The sequence below is a fragment of the Amblyraja radiata genome, chromosome 3 (assembly GCF_010909765.2).
Source record: "Amblyraja radiata isolate CabotCenter1 chromosome 3, sAmbRad1.1.pri, whole genome shotgun sequence".
In the NCBI taxonomy this organism is placed as follows: Eukaryota; Metazoa; Chordata; class Chondrichthyes; order Rajiformes; family Rajidae; genus Amblyraja; species Amblyraja radiata.
Genome location: NC_045958.1, coordinates 100589115 through 100614920, shown reverse-complemented (window position 1 = coordinate 100614920; position 25806 = coordinate 100589115). Strand labels below are relative to the sequence as shown.

Genomic DNA, 25806 nt, shown 5'->3' with positions numbered 1-25806 from the left:
AGTCGCCGAAAAAATCGCATAAGTGGGACAGGCCCATTACAGCAGCAGAGACCCACGTTCAATCCTGACTACGGGTGCTGTCTCTACGGAATTTGTACATTCTCCCTATGACCGCGTGGGTTTTCTCTGGGTGCTCCGATTTCCTCCCACATCCTAGACGTGCAGGTTTGTAGGTTAATTGGCTTCTGTAAATTGTCCCTCAAGTGTGTAGGGTAGAACTAGTGCACAGGGATCGCTGGTCGGTGCAGACTCGGTGGGTCGATCAGTTAACAAACTGTCTTTGCCAAAGCTATTAACAGTGAATCAGACAAGATTTTATTTTTACAATGGCAATAATTTGCACATTATTTCCAAACATTTTAATAGTCAGAATCCTTTCATATGTTTCACTCCCCTGTCACTGCACCTTTTAAAAGGGTTTATTTTCTTTCCCAGGGTCCTTCATAAACAATTGTATTATATTGTTATATTTAACAATATAATACAATATAACAATAACAATATAATGTGTAAATATAAGCCAGTTATGTCGAACAAAATTAATATCGCTATAGGTATCCAAAAGATGTGGGGAGGGTTTTACATGGTTAAAGCAAACAGTTTAATCGGGCCTGGTCGTGCTTTATAAAGCCTGCCTCCTATGGGTATTTAATGCTCAATTAATGTGTAGGAGTATGAAGAAGGGTCTTGACCAGAAAACGTCACCCATTCCTTCTCTCCAAAGATGTTGCCTGTCCCGCTGAGTTACTCCAGCACTTTGTGTCTATCTTTGGTGTAAACCAGCATCTGCAGTTCTTTCCTACACATACCTAATTTAGCTTAGTTTAGTTTAGAGATACAGCATGGAAACGGGCCTTTTGACCCACCAAGTCTGCACCGACCAGCGATCCCTGTGCACTAGTTCTATCCGACACAGAGATATGGAAGGGCAAGGTGTGAAAAGGAGACATCAAAGGGGTTGAAGTTTAAGGAAAATGTAGAATAGGTCATTGTTTGCTCGGAGAAGGTGACAACGAAGCATAGAGGCTGTGCTGATTCTGCGCGCATAGCTGTTGCTGTTAGACTCTCTGCCCAACATGTCAGTGCTCTGCTGCTGGACAGCAGTGGAGCAAAAGGTATGATACTTCAGTATTCTGTCTGCAATTCATCTCTGGCACCCCACTGTGGAATTAATGGACGTGCGTTAAACTTGGGCCAATGGAAGGGGCAGATGCAGGCCTCATGTAGAAACAAGGAACCTCAGATGCTGGTTTATACCAAGTACCTCTCCGTGGTTTGTCACCTTGTCGTGGTGGAGAAGCTTGTGTGGTCCTGAGATCTTGAGAGCGATGCCGTCTGGGGATATGCTCCTGGTAGGGCCACCCATGGTGGTAAGGTCGAGCAGGTGGTCTCTGACAATGAACAATCCAACCAAGACTTCAACGGTGGAACAGGCAGAGGACGTGGATGACCTTAGTGGAGCGTCACAATGGCTGGGAAGGCGAATGAAGACTGCAGCAGAAAAGGGCCTCCGGTCGTCTTGGACTCCATGCCACTGGATCCTGACCAAGATCTGTCAAGGACCGTGGGGTGGCTGTCTGTGTGCCAGTCTCCCCAGGTTAAACAAAGTCACATACAGGCGTCCTCCATATAGGGAATAGCACCCTAGAGACACCCAGAACTGCAGATGCTGGAAAAATCAAAGGTAGACAAAAATACAGGAGAAACTCAGCAGGCCAGGCAGCATCTCTGGAGAAAAAGGATGGGTGACATTTCAAGTCGGGATCATTTTTCTCTATGAAACCACAGGACCACATGTTGGTGGAATTCAGCCCATTAATGTTAGTACAACAAATGTCTCACAGAACACTTCTGTGTAAAAACTCAGCAGGTGAGGCAGCATTTATTGAGCGAAGGAGTAGGTGACGTTTCAGTCGAGACCCTTCTTCAGTCACCTATTCCTTCACTCCATAGATGCTGCCTCACCTGCTGAGTTTCTCCTGGATTTTTGTCTACCTTTGATTTTTCCAGAATCTGCAGTTCTCTCTTAAACACTTCTGTGTATAATAATCCTGTCCAAAATAAATACAGGATTTGTGGTCAGTTACCCTTAATCGGACACTTTTGTGGGAGAGAAGTTTAAGGACAATACTTCCCAAACTGCAGATTCATTTTTAAAACATGCTGCTGAGATGAAGATACGACGAGCTCTCTACAAACTACTGAGGGCACGTAGACACAAGGAACGGCAGATGCTGGGATCTTGAGCTAAACACAAAGTGCTGGTGGAACTCAGCTTGTCAGGGAACATCTGTGGAGGGAATGAACATATGGCATTCCGGGTCAGGTTCTTTCATTATACTGGAGAAGCCTTTAGCCTTCAGTATGAAGAAGGGTATTGATCCAAAATGCCATCAGTCCATTTCCTCCAAAGTTTGTGCTTTACTTAGGACATGAAGTTTATTCCTCGTAAAAGTTGCCTTCAATCAGAGTGACAATTGCAACACTGGGGCATCCTGACAGACTACAGAACTACAGAAACTTACCAAATAGTAAAAAGCCTGAATAGAGTGGACTGGAGAGGATGTTTCTATTAGTGGGAGAGTCTAGAACCAGAGGCCATGGCCTCAGAATAAATGGACACACCTTTGGAAGGAGATGAGGAGGAATTTATTTAGTCAGAGGGTGGTGAATCTGTGGAATTCATTGCCACAGAAGGCTGTAGATGCCAAGTCAATGGATATTTTTAAGGCAGAGATTGACAGATTCTTGTTTAGTACAGGTGTCGGGGATTATGGGAAGAAGGTAGGAGAATGGGGTTGAGAAGGGGAAGAGAGATCAGCCACGTTTGAATGGCGGAGCAGACTTGATGGGCCGAGTGGCCTATTTCTGTTCCTGAAACTTATGAAGTAACAGAGATGCAATCTAAATCTTCTTTGATTTTAAAGGAAAATTGCATGAAGCATGTGCACTAATTTGTATAACATCCGATTCCTTCACTTACGGCAGTTAAACAATGGGAACACAGATCCGATGTTTGACAAGGTAATGAGTACTTTATTGAAAAGCGTTCACACTCCGAACAGCTTTGCCAGAAACATCGAGTCAACGTACAGAAAAATTGTCAGCTAGAACCAACGTTAAATCTATTTATTTATTTATTTACACTCTGCCTGGTTCTATAATGGTCATGTATTAAAGTCTTAAATGAAAATAGCCCTGGAAAATAATTTACATTTCGGGAAATCATCTTGGCTTCAAAACTACATTCTCCCGAGCACTGCAGCCAACTTATTTGTAGGGTAATGAAAGAAGGGAAGGTTACGTACTTTTAGTGACCACTCCCTCAAGATGGATGATGTTTGGGTGGTCAAACTGTCCCATGATACTCGCTTCACCAAGGAACTCCCTGCGTTGCTTCTCGGTGTAGCCAACCTTCAGGGTTTTGATGGCGACCGGGAACTCTCTTTTCCCAGGTAACTTCAGACGGCCACTGCACACCTCGCCGAATTCACCTTGAGACAGAAATAAGATTCACAGAGTCATATGGCACGGGAACAGGCCCTTCGGCCCAGCTTGCCCATGCTGGCCAGTGTTCATTAGTCCCACCTGCACGCATTTGGCCCACCTCCCTCTGAACCTTTCCTATCCATGTACCTGTCCAAATGTCTTTTAACTGTTGTTTTAGTGTCTTCCTCAACTACCTCATCCTGCAGCTCATTCCATTTACCCACCACAATCTGTGTAAAAATGTTATCCCTTAAATTCCTAATAAACCTTTTCTTTTGCTCCTTAAACCTATATCCTCTGGTTCTTGATTCCCCTATTCTGGGCAAGAGACTCTGTGCGTCTGCTCAATCTGTCTCTGTAAATGATGGCAATGCCTGGGCTTACATTTGTTTTATGGTGTGCACAGTATGTTGATTGATCAAATTGATTGAACGTAGAAACAGGCTCTTCGGCCCACTGAGTCGGGGAACCTTGGATGAGGTGAGAATTTGAGACTCTCGTCAGTATAAAGAAGGAGGCATGGGACAGGCGTAGATAGCTGGGATCAAGCGTAATCCCAGGAGGAGCTTCAGTAACTGAGGGGCACACTTAAGAAGGAAATCAGGGGGACAAGAAAGGGGCAGGAGATAGCTCTGGCAGATAATATTAAGCAAAATCCAAAGAGATTTGGATATCCCTCTAAACCTGTACTATCCATGTACCTATCTAATTCTTTCTTAAATGTGGTGATAGTAGCTGCCTCAACTACCTCCTCTGGCATCTCGTTCCATACACCCACCACCTGCTGATGAAGGCCAATGTGCTGAAAGCTTACTTGGCTTTGCGAAGAGATTGCGATGTTGGGTAACTCAAGCACTGCGTGGGATCCAACGAAAGAACAGGACTTTGCATCACTTAACTCACCTGCGCCGATGACTCTTTCGATAGTTATGCAGGAGGCATCAATTTCCTTGGCAAACTCATGAACAGCTTGGCTTGGATCTTCATACGTATGAGGATCAATGTATGTCCGTATACCTGGCAATTTAACTGTTTGATAAAAGGCAATAATGCAGATGTTAGTTTGATATAATATCACTGCTGAGTAAAGTTGCTACGTATACAATGTAGTTTTTCATTTCTATGTCATCTAATTGCGGAAGAAGGAACTGCAGGCGTCTGAAGTAGCGTCTCGACCCGAAACGTCACCTATTTCATTTCTCCAGAGATGCTGAATTTTGTATTTAACTTCCATATAGTTGCGGCTTTTTGCCCATTTGGTATTTGTGGAAAAACAGACTTCAGTACGAGAGATTCCCCTTCACACTTTTTAGGGAATTGTTTCCTAAAATGGAAGGTTTATTTTACTTTATGGGTCCTCATCCCGTTCCTGTCCTCAGAGTCAGGACCTCTGGAGAGCGTGTGCAAAAACACTTGCTGTGGTACTGGTCAAAGTCTCCTGCTTTGACTAAATATCATCGTTCCCAAGTTCAGTTTCGTTTCGTTTAGAGATACGGTGCAGAAACAGACCGAGTCCGCACCGACCAGCGATACCCGCACACTAACACTATCCTATACGAACTAGGGACAATTTACAATTATACCAAGCCAATTTAGCCTACAAACCTGTACGGCTTTGGGCTGTGGGAGGAAACCGGAGCACCTGGAGAAAACCCACGCAGGTCACAGAGAGAACGTACAAACTCCGTACAGACAGCACCCGTAGTCAGTATCGAACCCGGATCTCTGTCACTATAAGGCAGCAACACTACCGCTGCGCCACCGTGCCGCCCCAGTTGGGTCTCAAGGTTTTTCTTACAAGCTGATCAGGCTGGGTGATACACAGGAATTCCACCCAGCAAAGACTTAAAGGAACTGAGCTTAGGAAAATGTTGTAAGGTGGACACATATTGCTGGAGTAACTCAGCGAGACGGGCAGCATCTCTGGCGAGAAGGAATGGGTAACGTTTTGGGTCAAGACCCTTCTTCAGCTGTCCTCCATTTAGATCCCAGTTTCTATTGAGCAAAGTCCTGTCATTTTATAATCATCGAGATCCACGTAAAATATACACAATTAAGAAACAAATTACTGCAGGTGTTATTAATTTAAAATAAATGCAAAATGGTGAAAATACTCAGTAGGTCAGGCGGCTGGTGTGGAGCATGAAACTGGAATTAACATTTTAGGTCATTGATCAAACATGCATTCAGATGTTCATTCAGATAAGTCAGCACTTCATGGAAGTATCTATCTTCACAGATGTTCCCTGACTAGCTGAGTATTTCCAGTATTTTCCATTTTTATTTTATTTTAATTCATTTTTGTCTAATTCTGCCAACGCTTTCAACACTGGAATTCTTTGTACTGGTTTAATTCACTTTCTTTCAACTTTGATCATAAGAACATACAAGTTCTTCTCCTCACGCCCAGACTCTGTTGAAACTCAGACCTATTGTCTAGACTTTTATAATCCTTATGATATTAACAGCATGAAACTACCTTGTGCATTTCATCAGTTTTTTTTAAACATCGGCTGGCCATCATCTCAATGTAATGTCTTGATATAAAAACTACAGCTTTTATTCATTCACATGAACCCTTTGATGTAGAAAATTGTCCAGTGATGGTTCACTAAGAAGGCATCTGATTAAAACTGAGGTAGAATAATGAGAGAGACACCGATGTGCATCTTCCATCGCGGAGATAGTTTTACAAAGTGTTTTGTGGCCGAGGTGAAAGTATAGCCCAAAAAAAGCAATTTCAAGGTGTTATCTTCTTCTTCTTAAGCAGTCTTTCGGAATGAGGGGTGACTTATTGAGGCCAATGTGGGAGCCACTGACTCTTCCATCGATGCGTCCAGAGAGTCCTTCCATTGAGTGCTCCTGACGTATAGCCCTACGGATCCCAATACCATCCTGAATACTCTCTCTCCATGTTGACTGGTCATGGGCTGCAGTTTCCTAGGAGTCAATGGGAATGTTGTTTCTTTCCAAGGAAACTTTCAGCATTTCAAGAATCAAGAGTCAAAGTGTTTTATTGTCATACGGCCCAGATGGAACAATGAAATTCTTACTTGCAGCAGCACAGCAGAATATGTAAACATAGTACACTGTAAACAATATAATAAACAAGAAAAAAAAGTTGTAGGTGTATATGTACACATAGTACTCACAAATACACACAAGTATATATATGTAGATCACATAGATATAGATCGCACACATATATATGTTTAAGAAAGAACTGCAGATGTGGTAAAATTGAAAGGTAGACACAAAATGCTGGAGAAACTCTACGGGTGAGGCAGCATCTATGGACAGAAGGAATTGGTGACGTTTCGGGTCCAGACACTTCTTCAGTATACATATACACGCACACATTAAAAAAACCCCAATAATAGTGCAATAATAACAATAATAGTCCATGTAGTTCAGAGCTTATTTGAGGCTGTAGTGTTTAATGGTCTGATGGCTGTAGGGAAGAAGCTGTTCCTGAACCTGGATATTACAAGTTTCCAGGCTCCTGTACCTACTTCCCGATGTCAGTGGTGAAATGATCACCGTGTTTTATCACTGTCTACCTGCTGATCTCCTCCCACAGAGGACATTGGTTTATCATGGCGTCATGGTCAGCATTGGACATTGCAGGCCGAAGCATGCATTGCTGAGCTGTGCTATTCTATGTTCGCAGTAGAGTTTGGATATTTCAGCCTCAGTAGTCCAGTGAGATTTGTGGGCATGGTAGGTGAATGGCTGGTGGCAGGGCACATTAGTTCAGTTTATTTTTTAGTCAGGTGCACCAAGGTACAGCGAAAAGCCCTTGTTGCGTGCAAACCAGTCAGCGGAAAGACAATACGTGATTACAATCGAGCCGTCCACAGTGCACAGAGAGACGAAAAAGGGAATCACGTTTAAGAGAATAGAAATTACACAATGCATTATTCTCGGGGCGTAATTGGTTAGGATAAGGTTACAGAAAACATTGGAACTGTCAAGTCTGGAGAGAGAAAACAAAACAGGGATGAGAGTTTTCCCGACACTGCAAGTAGGAAGTCGTTGGGATGGAGAGAGGAAGAATTAGATGCCTGCTTCACGATCAAACACAACCTGTCCTTTTTATAACATTCAATGTCAGATGTATAACAACATACCAGGATAGAAATTAATCAGCTCTAATAAATGTGCAATGCTATGCTACATGAGTAGTGAATTCTGCTTCTAAAATTCAGTGACATTCATTTCCATGGAGCTGACCTTCAGAAGTCAAGTTTCCAACAGTAACTTGGCCCATTTTGTTCTCACGTCCAAAGCTGTTATAGGGGCTTGAAATGGGGACTTTAAAAAGGTTTTCCTTGAAGCTAGTGGGTTGTTGTGTGCAGGGAGGAACTGCAGATGCTGGTTTACACCGAAGATGGACACAAAATGCTGGAGTAACTCAGCGGGTGAGGCACCATCTCTGGAGAGAAGGAATTGGCAATGTTTCGGGTTGAGAACCTTCTTCAGACTGATGTCAGGGTAGGGGGCGGGACAAAGATAGAATTTAGTCGGAGACAGTAAGACTGGTGGGACAACTGGGAAGGGGGAGGGGATGGAAAGAGAAAGCAAGGGCTATCTGAAGTTAGAGAAGTCAATGTTCATACCGCTGGGGTGTGAACTACCCAAACGAAATATGAGGTGTTGCTCCTCCAATTTGTGCTGGGCCTCACTCTGACAATGGAGGAGGCCCAGGACAGAAAGGTCAGATTGGAATGGGAGGGGGAGTTGAAATGGGATGTTTAGAGTTGGAACCTTTCTTTGGGCTGAGGTTAAAATGATAGGATTGAGAAGATCCAGATAAAACAATTCATACCCAAAGGAGTGATTTAGTTGAGGAACAACTTGTGAGAGATGGTTGAAGTAAACCAAATAAATGGTTCCTGAGTCAATTGACGTGAGAACAATTATAACATAAGCCTCTGGCATGAGTTTAAATGAAGAATTATTCATTCTTTCAGCATCTTATCCTTTGATATGGAAACTCCTGCGGATAAACGTAGCTGTGATTTGCACCCAGGTATTTCTTCTCCGGCTTCTAAGGACAGGAAACATTGATGGAGAGAAGTAACGCTTGCCCTCCACATTGGATGGTGTGAATCGACTGTATTAAATCATGAGAGGAATAGATCGGGTCTCTTGCCCAGAGAGACTATTGCCCAGAGAGTCTCTTGCCCAGAGAATCTCTTGCCCAGAGAGTCTCTTGACCAGAGTAGGGGAATCAAGGACCAGGGGACTTAGGTTCAAGGTGAAGAGGAAAGATTTAATAGGAAACTGAGGGGTAATCTTTTTACACAAAGGGTGGTGGGTGTATCGAACAAGCTGCCAGAGGAGGTAGTTGAGGCTGGGACTATCCCAACATTTAAGAAAGAGTTAGACAGGTACATGGATAAGACAGGTTTGGAGGGATATGGACCAAGCGCAGGAAGGTGGGACTAGTGTTGCTGGGACATGTTGGCCAGTGTGGGCCAGTTTCCACATTGTATCACTCTGTGACTCTCTATAACTATGACTGGCAAAGTCAGATTCTACTGAGCCCCAGTAACATGGACCTGGAAAGCTATGGTTGTAACAGGATTCGCATTGGAATGGATGCTGAACTGCCTGGAAGAAAGAAAAGACTTGCGAAACACATAAGAGCAAAGAATTACGTTCCTTTGCAAAACACAATGTGCTGGAGGAACTTAGCGAGGTCAGGCAGACCTGTGGAGGGTAGGGTTGCCAACTTTCTCATTCCCAAATAAGGGACAAAAGGTCAAAATATGGGACTAATTCCCGACGGCAATTCTTTGACCAACTCGGCTGCGGCTGAGAGAATGATGTGTTGGCCCCGGTGCTGGACTGCACACAAAGCCCAGCCAGCGGGCCAGCTGAGTAGTTTTGGCCCGGGCCGCGCGACGTCGCGCACAAAGTCCGGCACCGCATCCAACTCATGAACCGATGATCGGCCGTGGGAAGGAGGAGTGTTGGTGTCGGCGGTAAGCGAAGGTCCGAAGGTCGGACAGCTGACCGGGCTGCCGACCGACGGGGCCACGGGCGAGACGCTGCTGATGCACTCCATGGCTGCACTACGTCGGGACGGGTGAGGCGGGGCCAGACGCGGCGCTCCGACCCGACAGTCCCCTCGACCCGATTAGTAGCAGTCAAATACGGGACAAGGGCGGTCCCCTATGGGACAAAGCAATTTAGCCCAATATACGGGATGTCCTGGCTAATACAGGACAATTGGCAACCCTACTGGAGGGAGTGGACAGGCGATGTTTTGGATTGGGACCCTTCTTCAGACTTGCATTCTTGCGCTCTTGTTCCAATTGAATGGCCACACGTTACTTAGCACAGCACTGACACGCAACATTGACCAGTAAGATCAGTGAACCAACCTCAGTGTCTTCTCCCAGGGCAACACTCCAGCACCGAGGCCCGTGGACTGAACAGCTACATGGGGCAGCCTCGGTCATCCACAAGCCTGACACCAGACTCCTCTCAATCAATCAGCATATTCCAAGCATATTCCAACAATATTGCTGGTGGACAAAGGAACTGATTCAAAGACTTCTTTAAAAAAACATTACGTCCCCACTGACTCCTGGAAATCCTTGGCCCTTCTGAATGGTAATAACCTGCAGACCATGCATCAGGACCACACAGAGGCCCTTCATAGAAGCATAAAAACGTAGAAAGTAGGTGCGGGAGTAAGCTATTCGGCCCTTCGAGCCAGCTCCGCCATTCAATATGATCATGGCCGATCATCCAAAATCAGTACCCCGTTCCTGCTTTCTCCCCATATCCCTTGATTCCTGTAGTCCTAAGAGTTAAATCTAACTCACTCTTGAACACATCCAGTAAATTGGCCTCCACTGCCTTCTGTGGCTGAGAATTCCACAGATTCGCAACTCTCTGGGTGAAAAAGGTTTTACCCCATATCACTCCTAAATGGCCTACCCCTTATTCTTAAACTGTGCCCCCTGTTTCTGGACTCCCCCAACATCGGGAACATTTTCCCTGCATCCAGCCTGTCCAATCCATTAAGAATTTTATATGTTTCTATAAATCCCCTCTCATCCTAAATTCCAATGAATACAAGCCTGGTCGACCCATTCTTTTATCATATGTGGAAGGATCTGTGCACCACCACTTAAAATCAAATAGCATTGAATCTGAGTCCTTGGTAACACAGTCTAGGTGTTAGATGTGAACTGTGGTTTCAAGAAGCCAGAATATCATACCAAGAGACACAAAATGCTGGAGTAATTCAGTGGGTCAGGCAGCGTCTGTGGAGGACATGGATAGGCCAATTCTCATCCTTCAGAGCTGCTGTGTGTAGGAAGGAACTGCAGATGCTGTTTCACAGAGGGGAGCAGCGAGAAGGGTCTCGATCCGAAACGTCACCCATTCCTTCTCTCCAGAGATGGTGTCTGTCCCACTGAGTTACTCCAACTTATTTATCTCTATCTCCGGAGGTGCTGCTTGACTAGCTGTGCTACTCCGGCACTTTGTGTTTTACTCGGACGCGGGGTGGTAGGCGTGAGAACAAAGAGGGTCCTGGCATTGGGGGGGGGGGGGGGGGGGGGTCGCCGAGGCCAATGGGAGACAATTAAGGATTATAATGAATACTTTGTAACTGTTGGTGTCCTATACGTGGCGACTCTTTGCATACTTTGTGTATGATATGTGAAAGAATTTCACTGTGACGTGTCACATGCTGACAATAGGCCGGCACAGTGGTGCAGTGGTAGAGCTACTGCCTTACAACGCCAGAGACCTGGGTTCGATCCTGAATACGGGTGCTGCCTGTACGGAGTTTGTACGTTCTCCCCGTGACCTGCCTGGTTTCTCTCCGAGATCTTCGGTTTCCGCCCACACTCCAAAGATGTACAGGTTTGTAGGTTAATTGACTCGGTGGCAAATGTATAAATGTCAAATTGTCCCTCGTGTGTTTAGGACAGTGTTAGTGTGCGGACATCACTGGTCGGTGCGGACTCGATGGGCCGAAGGGCCTGTTTCCACGCCGCATCTCTAAATTACACTAAACTAAATGAAAAACTAAACTAAACTAATCCATCAAGATTCCAGCATCTGGAGTTGCTAGTGCCTCAATTGCAGCATGAGAACATTGCAACATGATGCAGTATGTTGAGTGTTGCATCTGACTGCAATACTCAGATGCCACTATGGATGCACAGAAGATCCGTGTGTCCCCCTTTCCCAGCAGTTTCACTCACCCCCACGCCAGCCCAATCTTCAGATGTCCCCCGGGTCAGTTTAGTTCAGTTTAGTTTAGCTTAAAGATACAGGCCTTTCTTCCCACCGAGGCCGCACTGACCAGCGATCCCTGCACATTAACACTATCCTATACGCACTGAGTAGTGAATTCTGCTTCTAGAATTCAGTGACACTGTGCACACGCAATTTTACATTTTCTTTACACCAAGCCAATTAACCTACTAACCTGTACGTCTTTGGAGTGTGCGAGGAAACCGAAGACCTCGGAGCAAACCCCCGCCCGCGCAGGCCACGAGGAGAAGGTACAAACTCCGTACAGATGGCACCCGTAGTCAGCATCGAACCCGGGGTCTCTGGTGCTGTAAGGCAGCGACTCTACCACCGTGCCGGCCCAGCCGTTTCTTCAGCCTCTGTAGTTTCTTCAGCAATGGCTCACCATCCCATTGTTCAGCATTACCCTGGGGGGGCAGTTCAGTTCCTTGGTGGTAGCTCACTCTCCCAACACAATGACCAAACAGTCATGAGCTGTGCATGCAGCGTCCCGCGAGAACTACAAGGGTGTTATTTCAGTGCATGGTCGTGGGTGCAAAACACCATTGTGTCGCTGTGCAGGAAGGAACTGCAGATGCTGGTTTAATTCGAAGATAGACACAAAATGCTGGAGTACCTCAGCGGGACAGGCAGCATCTCTGGAGGGAAGGGAAGGGTGATGTTTTGGGTCGAGATCCTTCCTTGTTCCTTCTCAGAGATGCTGCCTGTCCCGCTGAATTACTCCAGCATTTTATGTCTATCTATTGCGTTGGTGTGAATAGATGCTTTTTCCCATGTGTTTCTGCAAGGAATCTGAGTGGATGTTGGATGCCATGGACTGTACACATTCAGTGCATGAAAATATGGTACAATTGAGTTAAACAGGCAGTGTGACTTAATAGGAACAAACATTCTCACGAGGTCGCCTCAAATGCTTCGTGAAAATCTGTTCATGCAATCTCCATCTGTGTTGCTCAAATATACCGAATGTAATTTGCTCAAAACAAAATCAATTAACTTTGTCAGGCTGCCTTTCCGCTGACTATTCTCGATAACTCTAATCATACTGTTCCAGTTGTCAGCTGCTCTACATCGGTGAGACCAAGCGCAGGCTTGGCGATCGCTTCGCCCAACACCTCCGCTCGGTTCGCAATAACCAACCTGATCTCCCGGTGGTGCAGCACTTCAACTCTCCCTCCCATTCCAAATCCGACCTTTCTGTCCTAGGCCTCCTCCATGGCCAGAGTGAGGACCACCGCAAATTGGAGGAGCAGCACCTCATATTTCCCTTGGGCAGTTTGCACCCCAGCAGTGTGAACATTGACTTCTCTAATTTCAGGTAGTCCTTGCTTTCTCCCTCCTTCCCCTCCCCTTCCCAGCTCTTCCACAGCCTACTGTCCCCGCCTCTTCCTTTCTTTTTCCAGCCCCCCCCCCGAAATCAGTCTGAAGAAGAGTCTCGACCCGAAACGTCGCCTATTCCTTCGTTTCATAGACGCTGCCTCACCTGCTGAGTTCCTCCAGCATTTTTGTCTACCTTCTATATCCATGCGCTGGTTAGTTTCTACCTGCAGGGATAGTTGTGTGCTTGTAAAATGCTTCTGTCTCCCTGTGTTGTTAGACTTCACTTTAGAGATACAGTGCGGAAACTGGCCCTTCGGCCCATCGTGTCTGTGCCGACCAGCGATCACCCCGTACACTTGCACCATCTCTCACACACACACACCAGGGACAATTTACAATGTATTGAAGCCAATTAATCTACAAACCTGTACGTCTTTGGAGTGATGGAGGAAACCGGAGCAGCGGGAGAAAGCCCACGCAGGTCACGGGGGGAACGTACAAGTTCCATACAGGCAACATCCGTGGTCAGGATCAAACTGGGGTCTCTGGCGCTGTAAGGCAGCAATTCTACTGCTGCACCACCGTGCTGCCCTTAATGATAACATAATCATTTGGCAGTTTGCAATTCAAGGTGATAGTGCACGGATGAGGGAGAGGGCAAAGATGGAATCGGTGGGGACTAAAGCAAGACACACTCTGGGAGTGTACCTTCTAGTGTGTGTGTGTGTGTGTGTGGGGGGAGGCAGGTGGCAGCACTTACAAGACTCATTTACATTACAAACAGCCAATGCTACTCCCCATACTTTATGTTAATCATTAGGATAAAGTGCCCTGCAATCTTTACAAATTGTAGGCTCTCCACGAACACTGTGTGTTTCTGGCAGGGTCTGGATTTGATCTGTCATGAATCTATCCCATTTACCACCATGTTAGTGCTTTACAACATTACAGAGTATCCTCACAAAGAAGCAGGGACCTTCTCGACCCAAGGAGGATCCATTTGTCTCTGACCTCAAGTAGATATACCCATCATGTTTACTCCCCATCCACCAAAGGCCAGCTTGGCAGAACTCGGCCAGCACTTGTATTAGCAGTGCTTCAGGGCATACTGAAGATCACTGGCCACAGTGAGGACTGCGTGTCTTAGCGACATGGAGTCATAGATACATAGAAAGTAGGTGCTGGAGTAGGCTATTCGGCTCTTCGAGCCAGTACTTCATTCCTGCCTTCTCCCCATATCCCTTGATTCCGCTAGCCCTAAGGGCTCTCTCTAACTCTCTTTTGAATGCATCCAGTGAATCGGCCTCCACTTCCTTCTGAGGTAGAGAATTCCATAAATTCACAACTCTCTGGGTGAAAAAGTTTTTCCTCATCTCAGTTCTAAATGGCCTACCCCTTATTCTTAAACTGTGGCTCCTGGTTCTGGACTCCCCCAACATCGGGAACATGTTTCCTGCATCTAGCGTGTTCAATCCCTTTATAATTTTATATGTTTCTAACACATCCCTTCTCAGCCCGCTCTCATGGAGTTGTAGAGCAAAGCAACAGGCCCTTCAGCCCACCGTGTCTATGCTGTCCGCCATGTCGAATGACAGGCATTCCCTGGCTTACGTCAGGATTATGTTCCGTGAGCCCTTTACGTAAGTCCCATTTTGGAATCACCATCCCCATTCCCTGACCCGAAATAACTCACTGAGTCTAAAGAAGGGTCCCGACTCGAAACGTCGCCTGTCCATGTTCTCCGGAGATGCTGCCTGGCCCGCTGAGTTACTCCAGCACTCGGATCCGGGGCACCTTCTGGGGTGCACGGCCTTCTGGGTAAGCGTCATGGCCATTGCCGGCTTGTTTCCGACGTAAACTCGAGTGATCGTAGTGTTGTGGAAATTACAAATTGCCTTGATTCCACCAGGGACTGAGTACAGAATTGTTTACCTAAGTGCGAGTTTACTGACATTGCCTATTTTGTAAGTCGGGGAATGTCCGTACTTCTCAGAGTTATAAAGCCCATCCTCTTGTCTGTGAATTGTCTGTATAATCCCACTTGCCCAGATTGATTCCATGTCCCTCCAGGCCATAATCACTCAAGTACCTGTCCGGATACCTCTTTAATGTTGTTACTGTTCTAAACTCCAACACATGTTCTGTCAAAGATTTACCCCTCAGATCCCATTTAAAGGGCCAGTCCCACTGTACGAGGTAATTCAAGAGTTCTCCCGAGTTCTCCCCTGATTCGAGCTGGTGTAATGTATGTAGCGGGCACGTAGGAGCTCGTGGATGGCACGTGGCGGCTCGTACGAGTAACGGCAGGTACTCGGGAAATCCGGTAAACTCGTGACGTTTTTTCAACACTGTGAAAAATGTCCACGGGTAAAAAAATACTCGTGATGAAAAAAATGGTTACTTTTTACTCGTACGAGCCCCTACGTACCCGCTACGTACATTACACAAGCTCGAATCAGGGGAGAACTCGGGAGAACTGTTGAATTACCTCGTACAGTAGGACAGGCCCTTAAACCTTATTCCTCTCACCTTTAAGCCCATGCCCTCCAATTTTGAACACATCTTTAATTTAGTTTAGTTTAGTTTAGAAATACAGCACGGAAACAGGTCCAGCAAGTCCTCGCCGACCAGCGATTCCCAAACACTAGCACTGCTCTATGCACTGAGGACAATTTACAATTTATCGAAGCCAATTAGCCTACAAAACTGTACGTCTTTGGTGTGTGGGAGGAAACCGGAGCACCCGGATAAAACCCAAGTGGTCACGGGGAGAACATACAAACACTGTACAGGCAGCACCCGTAGTCAGGATCGAACCAGGGTCTCTGGCGCTGTAAGGCAGCAACTCTACCACTGCGCTACTGTGCTGGCCTAAGTTTAGGTTAGTTTAATGTTAGTGTATTGTCACATGTATCAAGGCACAGTGAAAAGCTGTTATGTTGCATGCTATCCAGTCAGCGGAAAGACTATACATGATTACAATCGAGCCGTCCGCAGTGTACAGATACAGGATAAAGGGAATAACGTTTAGTGCAAGATAAAGTCCAGTAAATTCCGATTAGATTGTCTGAGGGTCTCCAATGAGGTAGATGGGAGGTCAGGACCGCTCTCTTGTCGTTAGGTGGGTTCAGTTGCGGTATTATCATAGATGGATTAACAGCTCATCACCCAGCGGAGAGCAATAGCTGATAATCACTACTGAGTTACCCTGCTCCTCCTCGATCTGATGCCATGACACTTCATGCAGTCTGCAGCCAATGCTGAGTTGTTGTATCCCACAATCTCAGTCCTGCCAGTGGACCAAGGTTTAACAGGGAAGAGTGAAAAGAATCAAGAAATTCATGCAATCTAAATTGCACCTCTTCACAAAGAATGAATACATTATGTGTGTGAGTGAGTGTTTGTGTGTATGAGAGTGTGTGTATATGAGTGAGCGTGTGTGTGTATATGTGTATATAAGTGAGTGTGTGTGTGTGTGTGTGTGTGTATGAGTGAGTGTGAGTGTTTGTGTGTATGAGTGAGTGTGAATGTTTGTATGTATGAGTGTGTATGTGTATGAATGTGCGCGCGTATGTGAGTGTGTGTGTGTGCACGGGTGTGTGCATATGAGTGAGTGTTTGTGTGTGTATGAGTGAGTCTGAGTGTTTGTGTGTATGAGTATGAGTGTGTGAGTATATGAATGAGTGTGTGTGTGCGTTTGTGTGTATGAGTGAGTGTTTGAGTGTGTGCGTGTAAGTATGTGTGTGTATGTGTGTGTGCGGGGATGAGCGTGTTATCATGTTTGTTGTGTATATGAGTGAGTGTTTTGTGTTTGTGTGTGTGCATGTGGGGATGAGCGTGTCATGTTTGCTGTGTATATGAGTGAGTGTTTGATTAGGTTAGTTTATTAATGTCACGTGTTGCGAGGTACAATGAAAAGCTTTCGTTTGTGTGTGTCTGTGTGTCTATGTGTTGGGGAGAGGGTGGTCTCGGGTGGAGGGATGCTCTAGTGAGGCGCAGAAAACATAAATTTAGATGTATAAAGAACTCAGGAAGAGAAATATCAAATGCAAAGATAACTTTTATCAAATGTTCGAGTAACATTTATTGAAAAGTCGTTAATTTACATTGAACAAAGAGATCATACACTTTATTGTAAATAGGGCAATCCAGATTTCAGAATGACTATTTAATAATTAAAAAGTTAGGCTAAAGAGTAAAAGTCAAGTCTTGAAAAATGTAGAAAGGAGAACACACATAGGAAGGGTATCCAAACAAGCACAGATCAAGCAGTAAAGATGCTGAATGGTGAGCAAGTGAAAATATTGCCTCGACATCTATGTGTGAAGTATGAGGAGTTGTGAAATGAGGAGCGATGCGCAGAAGGCAATATGCAGGTTCTCAAAATGTTAGTTTTATCCGTTCAATGCTGTGCATTGATTGCAGAAATCCAGGCTGATTCTGCAGTGGAGCTGTCCAATTGCTGGGTGCCATCCTGCAGATGAAACCATTTCATGAGGCCTTGTTTGCGCTTATAGACTCTTAGAGTCATACAGCACAGAAACAGGCTTCAGCCCAACTTGTCCATGCCCGTCAAAATGCCTCTTCTAAACTATTCCCTTGTGCCTGCCCTTGGCCCATATCCCACTGAACCTTTCCTATCCATGTACCTGTCCAGGGTGCCTTTGAATGTTATTTTTCCTACCTCAACTATCTCCTCTGGCAGCCCATTCCATATACCCACTGAGTGAAATAATTGCCCCTCAGGTTCCTGTTAAATCTTTCCCCTCTTACCTTAAACCTATGTGTCCTCTGGTCCTTGATTCGCCTACCTTGGGTAAAAGACTAGGTGCATTCAGCCTATCAATTCTTCTCATGGTCATACACCTCTATAAGATCACCTCCTGTGCTCTAAGGAATAAAGCCCTAGCCTGCCCAGTCTCTCTCCCAATAGCTCAGGCCCTCAAGTCCTGGCAACATCCTCATAAATCTTCTCTGCATTCTTTCCAACTTAATAGTAGCCTTCCTATTCCAGGGTGACCAGATCTGAACACTATACTCCACATGTGTCCTTGCCAATGTCTTGTAAAACTGTAACATAACGCCCCAACATCTGTACTCAATGGACTACCATTTGTGTCTATCTTCTGTTTTAACCTGCATCTGCAGTTCCTTCCTACACATTTCTACAATCAATACCCTGGCTGACAGAAGAACACAAAATCGTGACTAGTGAAGAATCAGATGGAGTTATTAGAGGTTCCGCACCTCACATGCACTCCTTAATAAATATAATACATAATGCAGACTATTCAATCATTGTCAGATCTATGTTTGTAGGGCTTCCTGTGCGGAGATGGTGTCATGTTTCCTACAAGATCCACAATGGCCATAAAGCACTTTGAAAGGCGGTAGATAACACAAGCACTTCCTCTCTCAGTTTAAATTTAGGTTGGACCTTCTTGGAAGCAAAACATGAGCACGCTTTGAATTTTCTCATCACTTATTCAAAATACATTCACCACCAGAGAACACTTATTTATTTTTGTTTTCATTCGAATGAATCAATGAATCTTGTATGTTAAAGAGGAAAATTGAGAGGAAAACTCTCTTAATGGGTGAAACCGCAAATGCTGGAACCCTGGACAAGCCACAAAGTGCTGGAGGAACTCCGCTGGTCAGTCAGCATCTGTGGAGAGGAATGACAGACATTTTGTGTCGGGATCCATCTGCTTTTCCAGCACCTTGCGTTACGCACATGATTCCCGCATTGACAGTTTCTTACGGCCCAAAACGTTGTCTGCCTAATTCCTCCTCAGATGCTGCCTGACCCCGTGAAGTTCCTCCAGCCCTTTGCGTTCTACAAATAGGTGATATTGCACAAAAAAAAGCGGAGCTTACACTTATCCGGTGGTCGTAGTGTCTATCTTTCAGCAAAGCATTTTGCAATGAAATGGGGATGCACACATCTGCTTTGTACACAGCGAAGTCTCGCAAAATGCAATGAGATGAATGATCAGTAGTCTGTAATATAGGCTGAGGAATAAACATTGACCAGAGTCCTGGAGAACTTAGTGAATATTTTCCATCTATCTGAGAGAGCAGACAGACCATGGTTCAGCATTTCATTTAAAAGTCATTGTCTGTACCAGAACACCAGTCTCTCATTGGCAGCAGTGAATTGCTGTCCTGCAAGTAAGAATTTCATTGTTCTATCTGGGACATATGACAATAAAACACTCTTGGTTACGATGCTCAATTTTCTGCAGTGGGAGTTACATACAAACATATGAACATGCAAGTTATAAGGGGTCAGGCCACTCGGCCCCTCTAGCCCGTTCCGGCATCAACGAGATCTGATTGCAATCCCGATGCCACATTCTGCCCTGTGGCTGAAACCTGTCCACAATGGCTTTGTAGTTCACAATGGAATCATAGTCGACTGCTTCCTTCGTTTGTTCAAATAGTTAGGACACATTACAATTACAGAGTAATCCGATTTATTTTACAACAGTTGGCTGAGAGATGTTTGGCAATGACAGTTAGAGATAAACTCGATCAGAGGTTGGTGTTTCTGAAATGAAGTGGTCGCAATAGTAATGCAGGTGACAGAGAGAGAGAGAGAGAGAGAGAGAGAGAGAGGAGAGGAGATAGAGACGAGATAGAGATGAATTAGAATATATCAGGAAGAATCGATCTTAGAGCTCGATATAGCCGAGCGAGCTGTCCTCGTCTCTCGCTCGACGCCTATCTCCTCTCTTCTCCTCTCTCTCACCCTTCTATCTCTCATCTCTCTCTCTCTCTTCGTCTTCTCTCTATCTCTCATCTCTCTCTCCGTCGCTCACTCTTCCCGCCTATCTCATTCTCCTGTCTCGTCGTCTCTTCCGCTCTCTCTCTCTCTCCTCTCTCTCTCTCTCTCTCGCTTGCCCTCTCTCTCTCTCTTCTCTCTCTCTCTCTCTCTCTCTCTCTACTCTCTCTCCTCTCTCTCTCTCTCTCTCTCTATCTCTCTCTCTCTCTCTCTCGCTTCTCTCTCTCTCTCGCCCTCTCTCTCTCATCGTCTCTCGCTTCTCTCTCGCTCTCTCTCGTCTCTGCCTCTCTCTTCTACGACGCTCGGAGAGAGAGAGCGAGCACATGAGCCTGGGAAACGCACAGAGTGAACAAAGCAGGATCACATCAACGTGTAAGTATCACTGAGGTTGTTGGTTGAAGAAAGGAGGAAAAACTGGATCTTGGAATAGATCAGGAACACGAGATCATGGTCTCCCTCAGTATCGCATTTTCTGTCTATAAACACCATTAAAGCAAAAAAAGTGAGAATCGAAGTGAATAAAGAAGTTTCACAGTGAGATATTTACAGTGAAAAGCAAAATGACGGTGCCTCCACCATGGCCCATGGTGTTGGACATGTCTGCATGAGTTGTTTACATTGCAAGCAAGACTAACCCCTCCAGCATTTTGTGTCTATCTTTGGTTTAAACCGGCATCTGCAGTTCCCTCATACACAAGGATTATTATTTACGAGGCTTCGCTGTGTCACAGTGATCCAAATACCAGATGGACAATCACTTTGAGGAGCACCTGCATTCGGTGACCCTGAGCTTCCAGTTGCCTGCCGCGTACATCCCTCTCCAACCTGACCTCTCTGTGGCCTTCCGCACTGTTACAGTGTGGCCGGTTACATGTTCGAGGAACCACACTCCTTCTACCTCACCTGGGATCGTGGCTGTCTGCAGGACTCCACATTGAGGAGCCACAGATGCTGGAATCTTGCGTAGAACGCCAAGTGCTGGAGTAACTCAGCGGGTCAGGCAGCTTCTCTGGGGGACATGGATGGGTGACGTTTCGAGTCGGGACCCTTCCTCAGACTGATTTCATCTGACTTCTTCAATTTAACCAAGGGTCCCAACCTGAAACATCTCCCATCCGTTCCTCCAGATTATTCCTGGCCCGCTTAATTCCGCCAGGACTTTCTGTTCTACTAATAGGTGTTTTACACAAAGAAAATATATCACTATCTTGTGGCCTTAGCATCGATGTTCTGACTAATCACCGTGTAATGAAATGTTTGGGGTCGGGATCCTTCTTCAGCCTGAAGATGTCAGATGGAATCAGTCTGAAGAAGGGCCCCATCCGAAACATCACCTATCCATGTACTTCAGAGATGCTGCCTGTCCCGCTGAGTTACTCCAACATATTGAATATTCCATATAGAACTTTGCAACATCAGGTGTCTCTATTTCCCCTTGTTCTGTGTATCAGAGCTGGCCATTTCTACTGGGGATCCCCCTGTGATTTCAGTTTGGTTTAGTTTAGAGGTACAGCGCGGAAACAGGCCCTTCGACCCACCGAGTCTGCACCGACCAGCGATCCCCGCACATTAACACTATCCTACACACACTGGGGACAATTTCACATTTACATTTGTACCAAGCCAATTAACCTACAAACCTGTATGCATTTGAAGTGTGGGGGAAAACCAAAGATCTCGGAGAAAACCCACACAAGACATGGGGAGAACGTACAAACTCCGTACAGACAGCACCCGTAGTCAGGATCGAACCCGGGTCTCCGGCGCTGTATGGCATTTCCGCGCTGTAGCTCTAAACTAAACTAATCAGAAAGGCTAACCTGATCTATACAACCTCCACTGACCATAGCCTGAAGCTTAAGAGAACAAACTATGATGCAATACCAGAATTGTAGAATGGGGAGAAGGCAGGAACGGGGTACTGATTGGGGATGATCAGCCACGATCACATTGAATGGCAGTGCTGGCTCGAAGGGCCGAATGGCCTACTCCTGCATCTATTGTCTATTGTCGATTGTGTATTGTCTTATTTGGGTTCATTTTCCCCCGCAGTCTTGCTATAGCGGTGGCCAGATTTATGCTGGAGCAGGTTTGGGTTATCATTCTTTATGGATCAGAATCACAGTTTGATATTTGACTGGAGGGTCTCAGCACTGGAATTATGGTCAGGTCCTTTGAGTTGGAGAACCAGGCTTCAGTAACATTAGCCTTTATCAGCATTATATCTCATGATTTACTCCTTGTAAAGATTCCTGCACAATACCAGGATAGGATTATTCTGCAACACAAGAATTATTCTATGACACTCCATCTGCAAGCTGTAAAAGAGAAACCTTTTAAAAGTCAGCGGATACTCGAAAAGAAAGGAACTTTGCTGCTTTATTTCATTTGAAGCCGAACGGATAGCGATGAACTTCAAGTGAACTTCTCCAGATGTATTTCTTACGTCCCCCCCCCCCCCCCCCCCCCCCATCCACCCCCTCCCCATCATCTGTGAAATCCATACTGTAGCGAGCTGATATTTGACTCACTGTGACCATTGTGGAAGTGCATCTTCTCCTCTTCGGGGTCTTGCTTGGCCTTACTGTACCCACATCGCCTGGTTGAAAGCAAACAACATCCATTAATCATACGTGTCTCAATACAAGCGTCAGGTCCGAGTCAGATAGACGCTGGCTATGGGCAGCATTTGTCATCGGAGGCCTGCTCGGCGTATAGCCCCTGTCCCACGATGCGCGTTCACCCAAGAGCTCTCACGAGTTAAAAAAAATCAAACTCATGGTAAGTACGTAGAATGTACGTAGCGGGTACGTCGGAGCTCGTGGATGTCTCGTAACGGCTCGTAATGCTAACGGCAGGTATTCGGGAAACGCGGTAACTCGTGAAGTTTTTTCAACACTGTGAAAAATGTCCAAGAGTAAAAAGATACCTGTGAGGAAGTACCACGAGTTTGATTTTTTTTTAAACTCGGGAGAGCTCTTGGGTAAACTTGCATCGTGGGACAGGGGCTTAAAGGGGCTGTCTCACTCTACAAGCAAATTCAAGAGCTCTCCCGAGTTTAAAAAAAATTCAAACTCGTGGTAAGCACTTAGAATGTACCTAGCGGGTATGTTGGAGCTCGGGACATGTCTTAGCGGCTCGTAACGCAAACGGCAGGTACTCGGGAAACGCAGTAAGCTTGTGAAGACTAGTGAAGATTTTTCAACATGTTGAAAAATGTCCATGAGAGGCCCGAGTACCTATGAGCGGCCATTACTGTAATTCTCCGAGTTCGAATCAGGGGAAACTCGGGAGAACTCTTGAATTAGCTCTTACAGTGGGACAGGCCGTTAAGGCTCTGGACTGCAGTGGCAAAGACGTGTGGCAGAGTGGTGTCTCAAGAGCTCCTTCCGTGTAAAAAGCTACAGCTGTGCAAGAGAGATTATAGCTGCGATTGAAAAAAAATATCCCCACCAGTAAAATTAATGTCTGAGCGCCCACAACAAGGTCTTTGCAATAACCTGCAACCTACTGTAAAAGCAGAGCAGCGATGGAATGCCATCCGTCTCTGTTTCCTCTTCATTTTCAGAGCAGGAGTGAACATTTCATTTGAAGGTCAAATGCTGACGTTTTCTCCTGTTTCGTTTAAATCTTTCCAGGGCTTCTTTTTATGAGGTTTCAAAGAATGAGGATGGTTTTATGACCCACTGAATTTTACCCTTAAAAAGTATGAAATGATAATCACCACAGGAGATAAAAAAATAATGCAAGGACAGGTTTTATGTTACACAGAGGAAGGTGGGTGCCTGGAATGTGTAGCTAGTGGTGGTTTAGTTTAGTTTGGAGATACAGTGTGGAAACAGGCCCTTCGGCCCACCGAGCCCGTGCCGACCAGCAATCACCCATACATCAATTCTATCCTACAATTTACAGGGACAATTTACAGAAGACAATTAACCTACAAACCTGTACGTCTTTGGAGTGTAGGAAGAAACCGGAACTCCCAGAGAAAATCCATGCAGGTCAAGGGGAGAACATGCAAATTCCATTCAGAGAGCACCCGTAGTCAGGATCGAACCCGGGTCTCTGGCGCTGCAAGGCAGCAACTCTAACGCTGCACCACCGTGCTCCATGGCGGCAAATCTGTAAGTGGTGTTTAAGATGCTTTTCGATGGACTCATGGAGCGATAAGTAGCATGTGCAGCCAGGTGCGATTGCCATCATGTTCGGGACAGGCATTGTGAGCCATGGGTCCTGTTCCTGTGCTGTCATTTTACAATGGCGTGTGTTCAATAATCTTTGAACAGCTTTTTATAAAAAGCCGTCGATGCACAAGGTGACGAAAAGATAAATGTCAAAAAAAAATGCAGCAGAGTTGCAGGGCTTATAAACCGCACAGATAAACCTGGTCACTTTCATGGATTCAGGACCTCCAAGCCACGACGTGTGTTCAACCGTCCCGACGAGAGAGCTTGTACAACCGGCCGCCCCTAGCAGTGACTACAGAGGGTTCATGGCCCCGACCACGGGTGAACAAGGGAGGAGGACTGGCTGAACTTTGTGCCTTCCACCACAGTGGTAGATGTTTGTGTTAAATCTTATTGTGTATTGTGTGTTCTTTTATAATTGTACCGCTGCTGGCAAATTAATTACACTGCACTTATATGTGTATGTGACGAGTAAAAACTGACTATTGACTATTGGATTATTTCCTATCATATTAAGGTGCAACCTTGGGAACGCACATGTGTTACCTCCACAGGTTTAAATGACAATGGCAGATGGATAAAGTGAGAATAATGTGATGAGTAAACCCTTTGGAAACAAACTTTTATTCGACCAGGTGTATGATGAATTACCACCTGAATATCTCATTTCAACTCCAACAAGATAAATGGCACGTCTGAATCATTACACTTCATTTGTTGCAATGAGTCATAATTACACATTACCCGATGTATTCTGCGTTACATCTGAAGGCAGCAACAGATTAAAAAGGCTAAATTAGTTCATTGAGGATCATTAATATCAGTTCCTCTGAATCTATTATTAATGATTGGACGTGGAGAGAGGGAGAGGGGATCGTGGAGCCATTAGTCACTCCTCAACCGAAGGACAGGTATTCTTGTCGGTTACTCTGAGGGAAAAGCTCCTCCTCTCCCCCCGCGACCCATCAAACCGAATTTTATAAAAGATAAGAAACGTGCAAAAGAAAAGTACAAAATATTTTTTTTTCTCTCTCTGACGTTTACATGGTGACACACAGGAGGTTCGTTTGTCCGATGAATCAGTCAAATTTATTCTGCAGGGCATCAATTAAAGTCAACATCCTGCACCGGCTATAAAGAAAATCAGCTCATTGGATGCTTTGGGATATCACCAGTGATGCCTGGTAGGATCAAGGGAAATGCTTGAAATATGTAAGGGCAAAATTCCCCGTAAATCCATCCACTTGACACTCGGCCATCTTAGCAGTTCAGTATCCATGGCTCATATGAAGGACATGGACTAGTTCAACTTAGTTTGGAGATGCAGCACAGAAACAGGCCCTTCAGTCCACCGTGTCTGCGCTGACCAGCAATCCCCGCACACTAGCACCGTACTACACACTAGGGACAATTTACGATTTTACCGAAGCCAATTAACCTGCAAACCTGTATGTCTTTGGAGTGTGGGAGGAAACCGGAGCACCCGGAGGAAACCCACATAGTCACGGGAAGAACAGACAAACCCCGTACAGACAGTGCTGATAGTCAGGATTGAACCTGAGTCTCTGGTGCCGTAAGGCATCACCTCTACCGCTGTGCCACCGTGCTACCCGACTAAGCTCACGTTTGTATATGTGAGCTATCTTCCTGGAATTATTGCTATATCTGTTTCATTCTATTTCCCTGGAATCAACACTAGCTGCACCTTTTTTTTAATTGCGTTTATGTCTCCATGTT

At 45.5% G+C, this 25806-nt stretch overlaps 1 protein-coding gene and 1 long non-coding RNA gene across 8 annotated transcripts in view; one reads left to right on the top strand and one right to left on the bottom strand.

Moving 5' to 3' along the window:
* The window catches only part of epha5 (EPH receptor A5), a 313137-nt gene that overhangs the window by 41367 nt on the left and 245964 nt on the right, over positions 1–25806 (bottom strand). For 4 of the 7 annotated variants that reach the window (XR_004411473.1, XM_033018418.1, XM_033018420.1 and 1 more), the window contains exons 9-11: positions 22414–22481; positions 4393–4518; positions 3309–3494 (exon numbers count right to left, since the gene is read on the bottom strand). Coding sequence is in view for 6 of the 7 variants with exons in the window: in XM_033018418.1 (XP_032874309.1) it covers positions 3309–3494; positions 4393–4518; positions 22414–22481 (380 nt within the window). In the remaining variant the exon portion in view is untranslated. Of the gene's footprint in view, positions 1–3308; positions 3495–4392; positions 4519–20187; positions 20359–21805; positions 22201–22413; positions 22482–25806 lie in introns of those variants that run through there. The other 3 variants (XM_033018421.1, XM_033018422.1, XM_033018423.1) reach the window with 3 other exon arrangements.
* Positions 7280–16142, top strand: LOC116971331. The gene is made up of 3 exons (XR_004411474.1): positions 7280–7348; positions 11224–11225; positions 16093–16142. It is a non-coding gene; the product is annotated as an uncharacterized LOC116971331 (long non-coding RNA).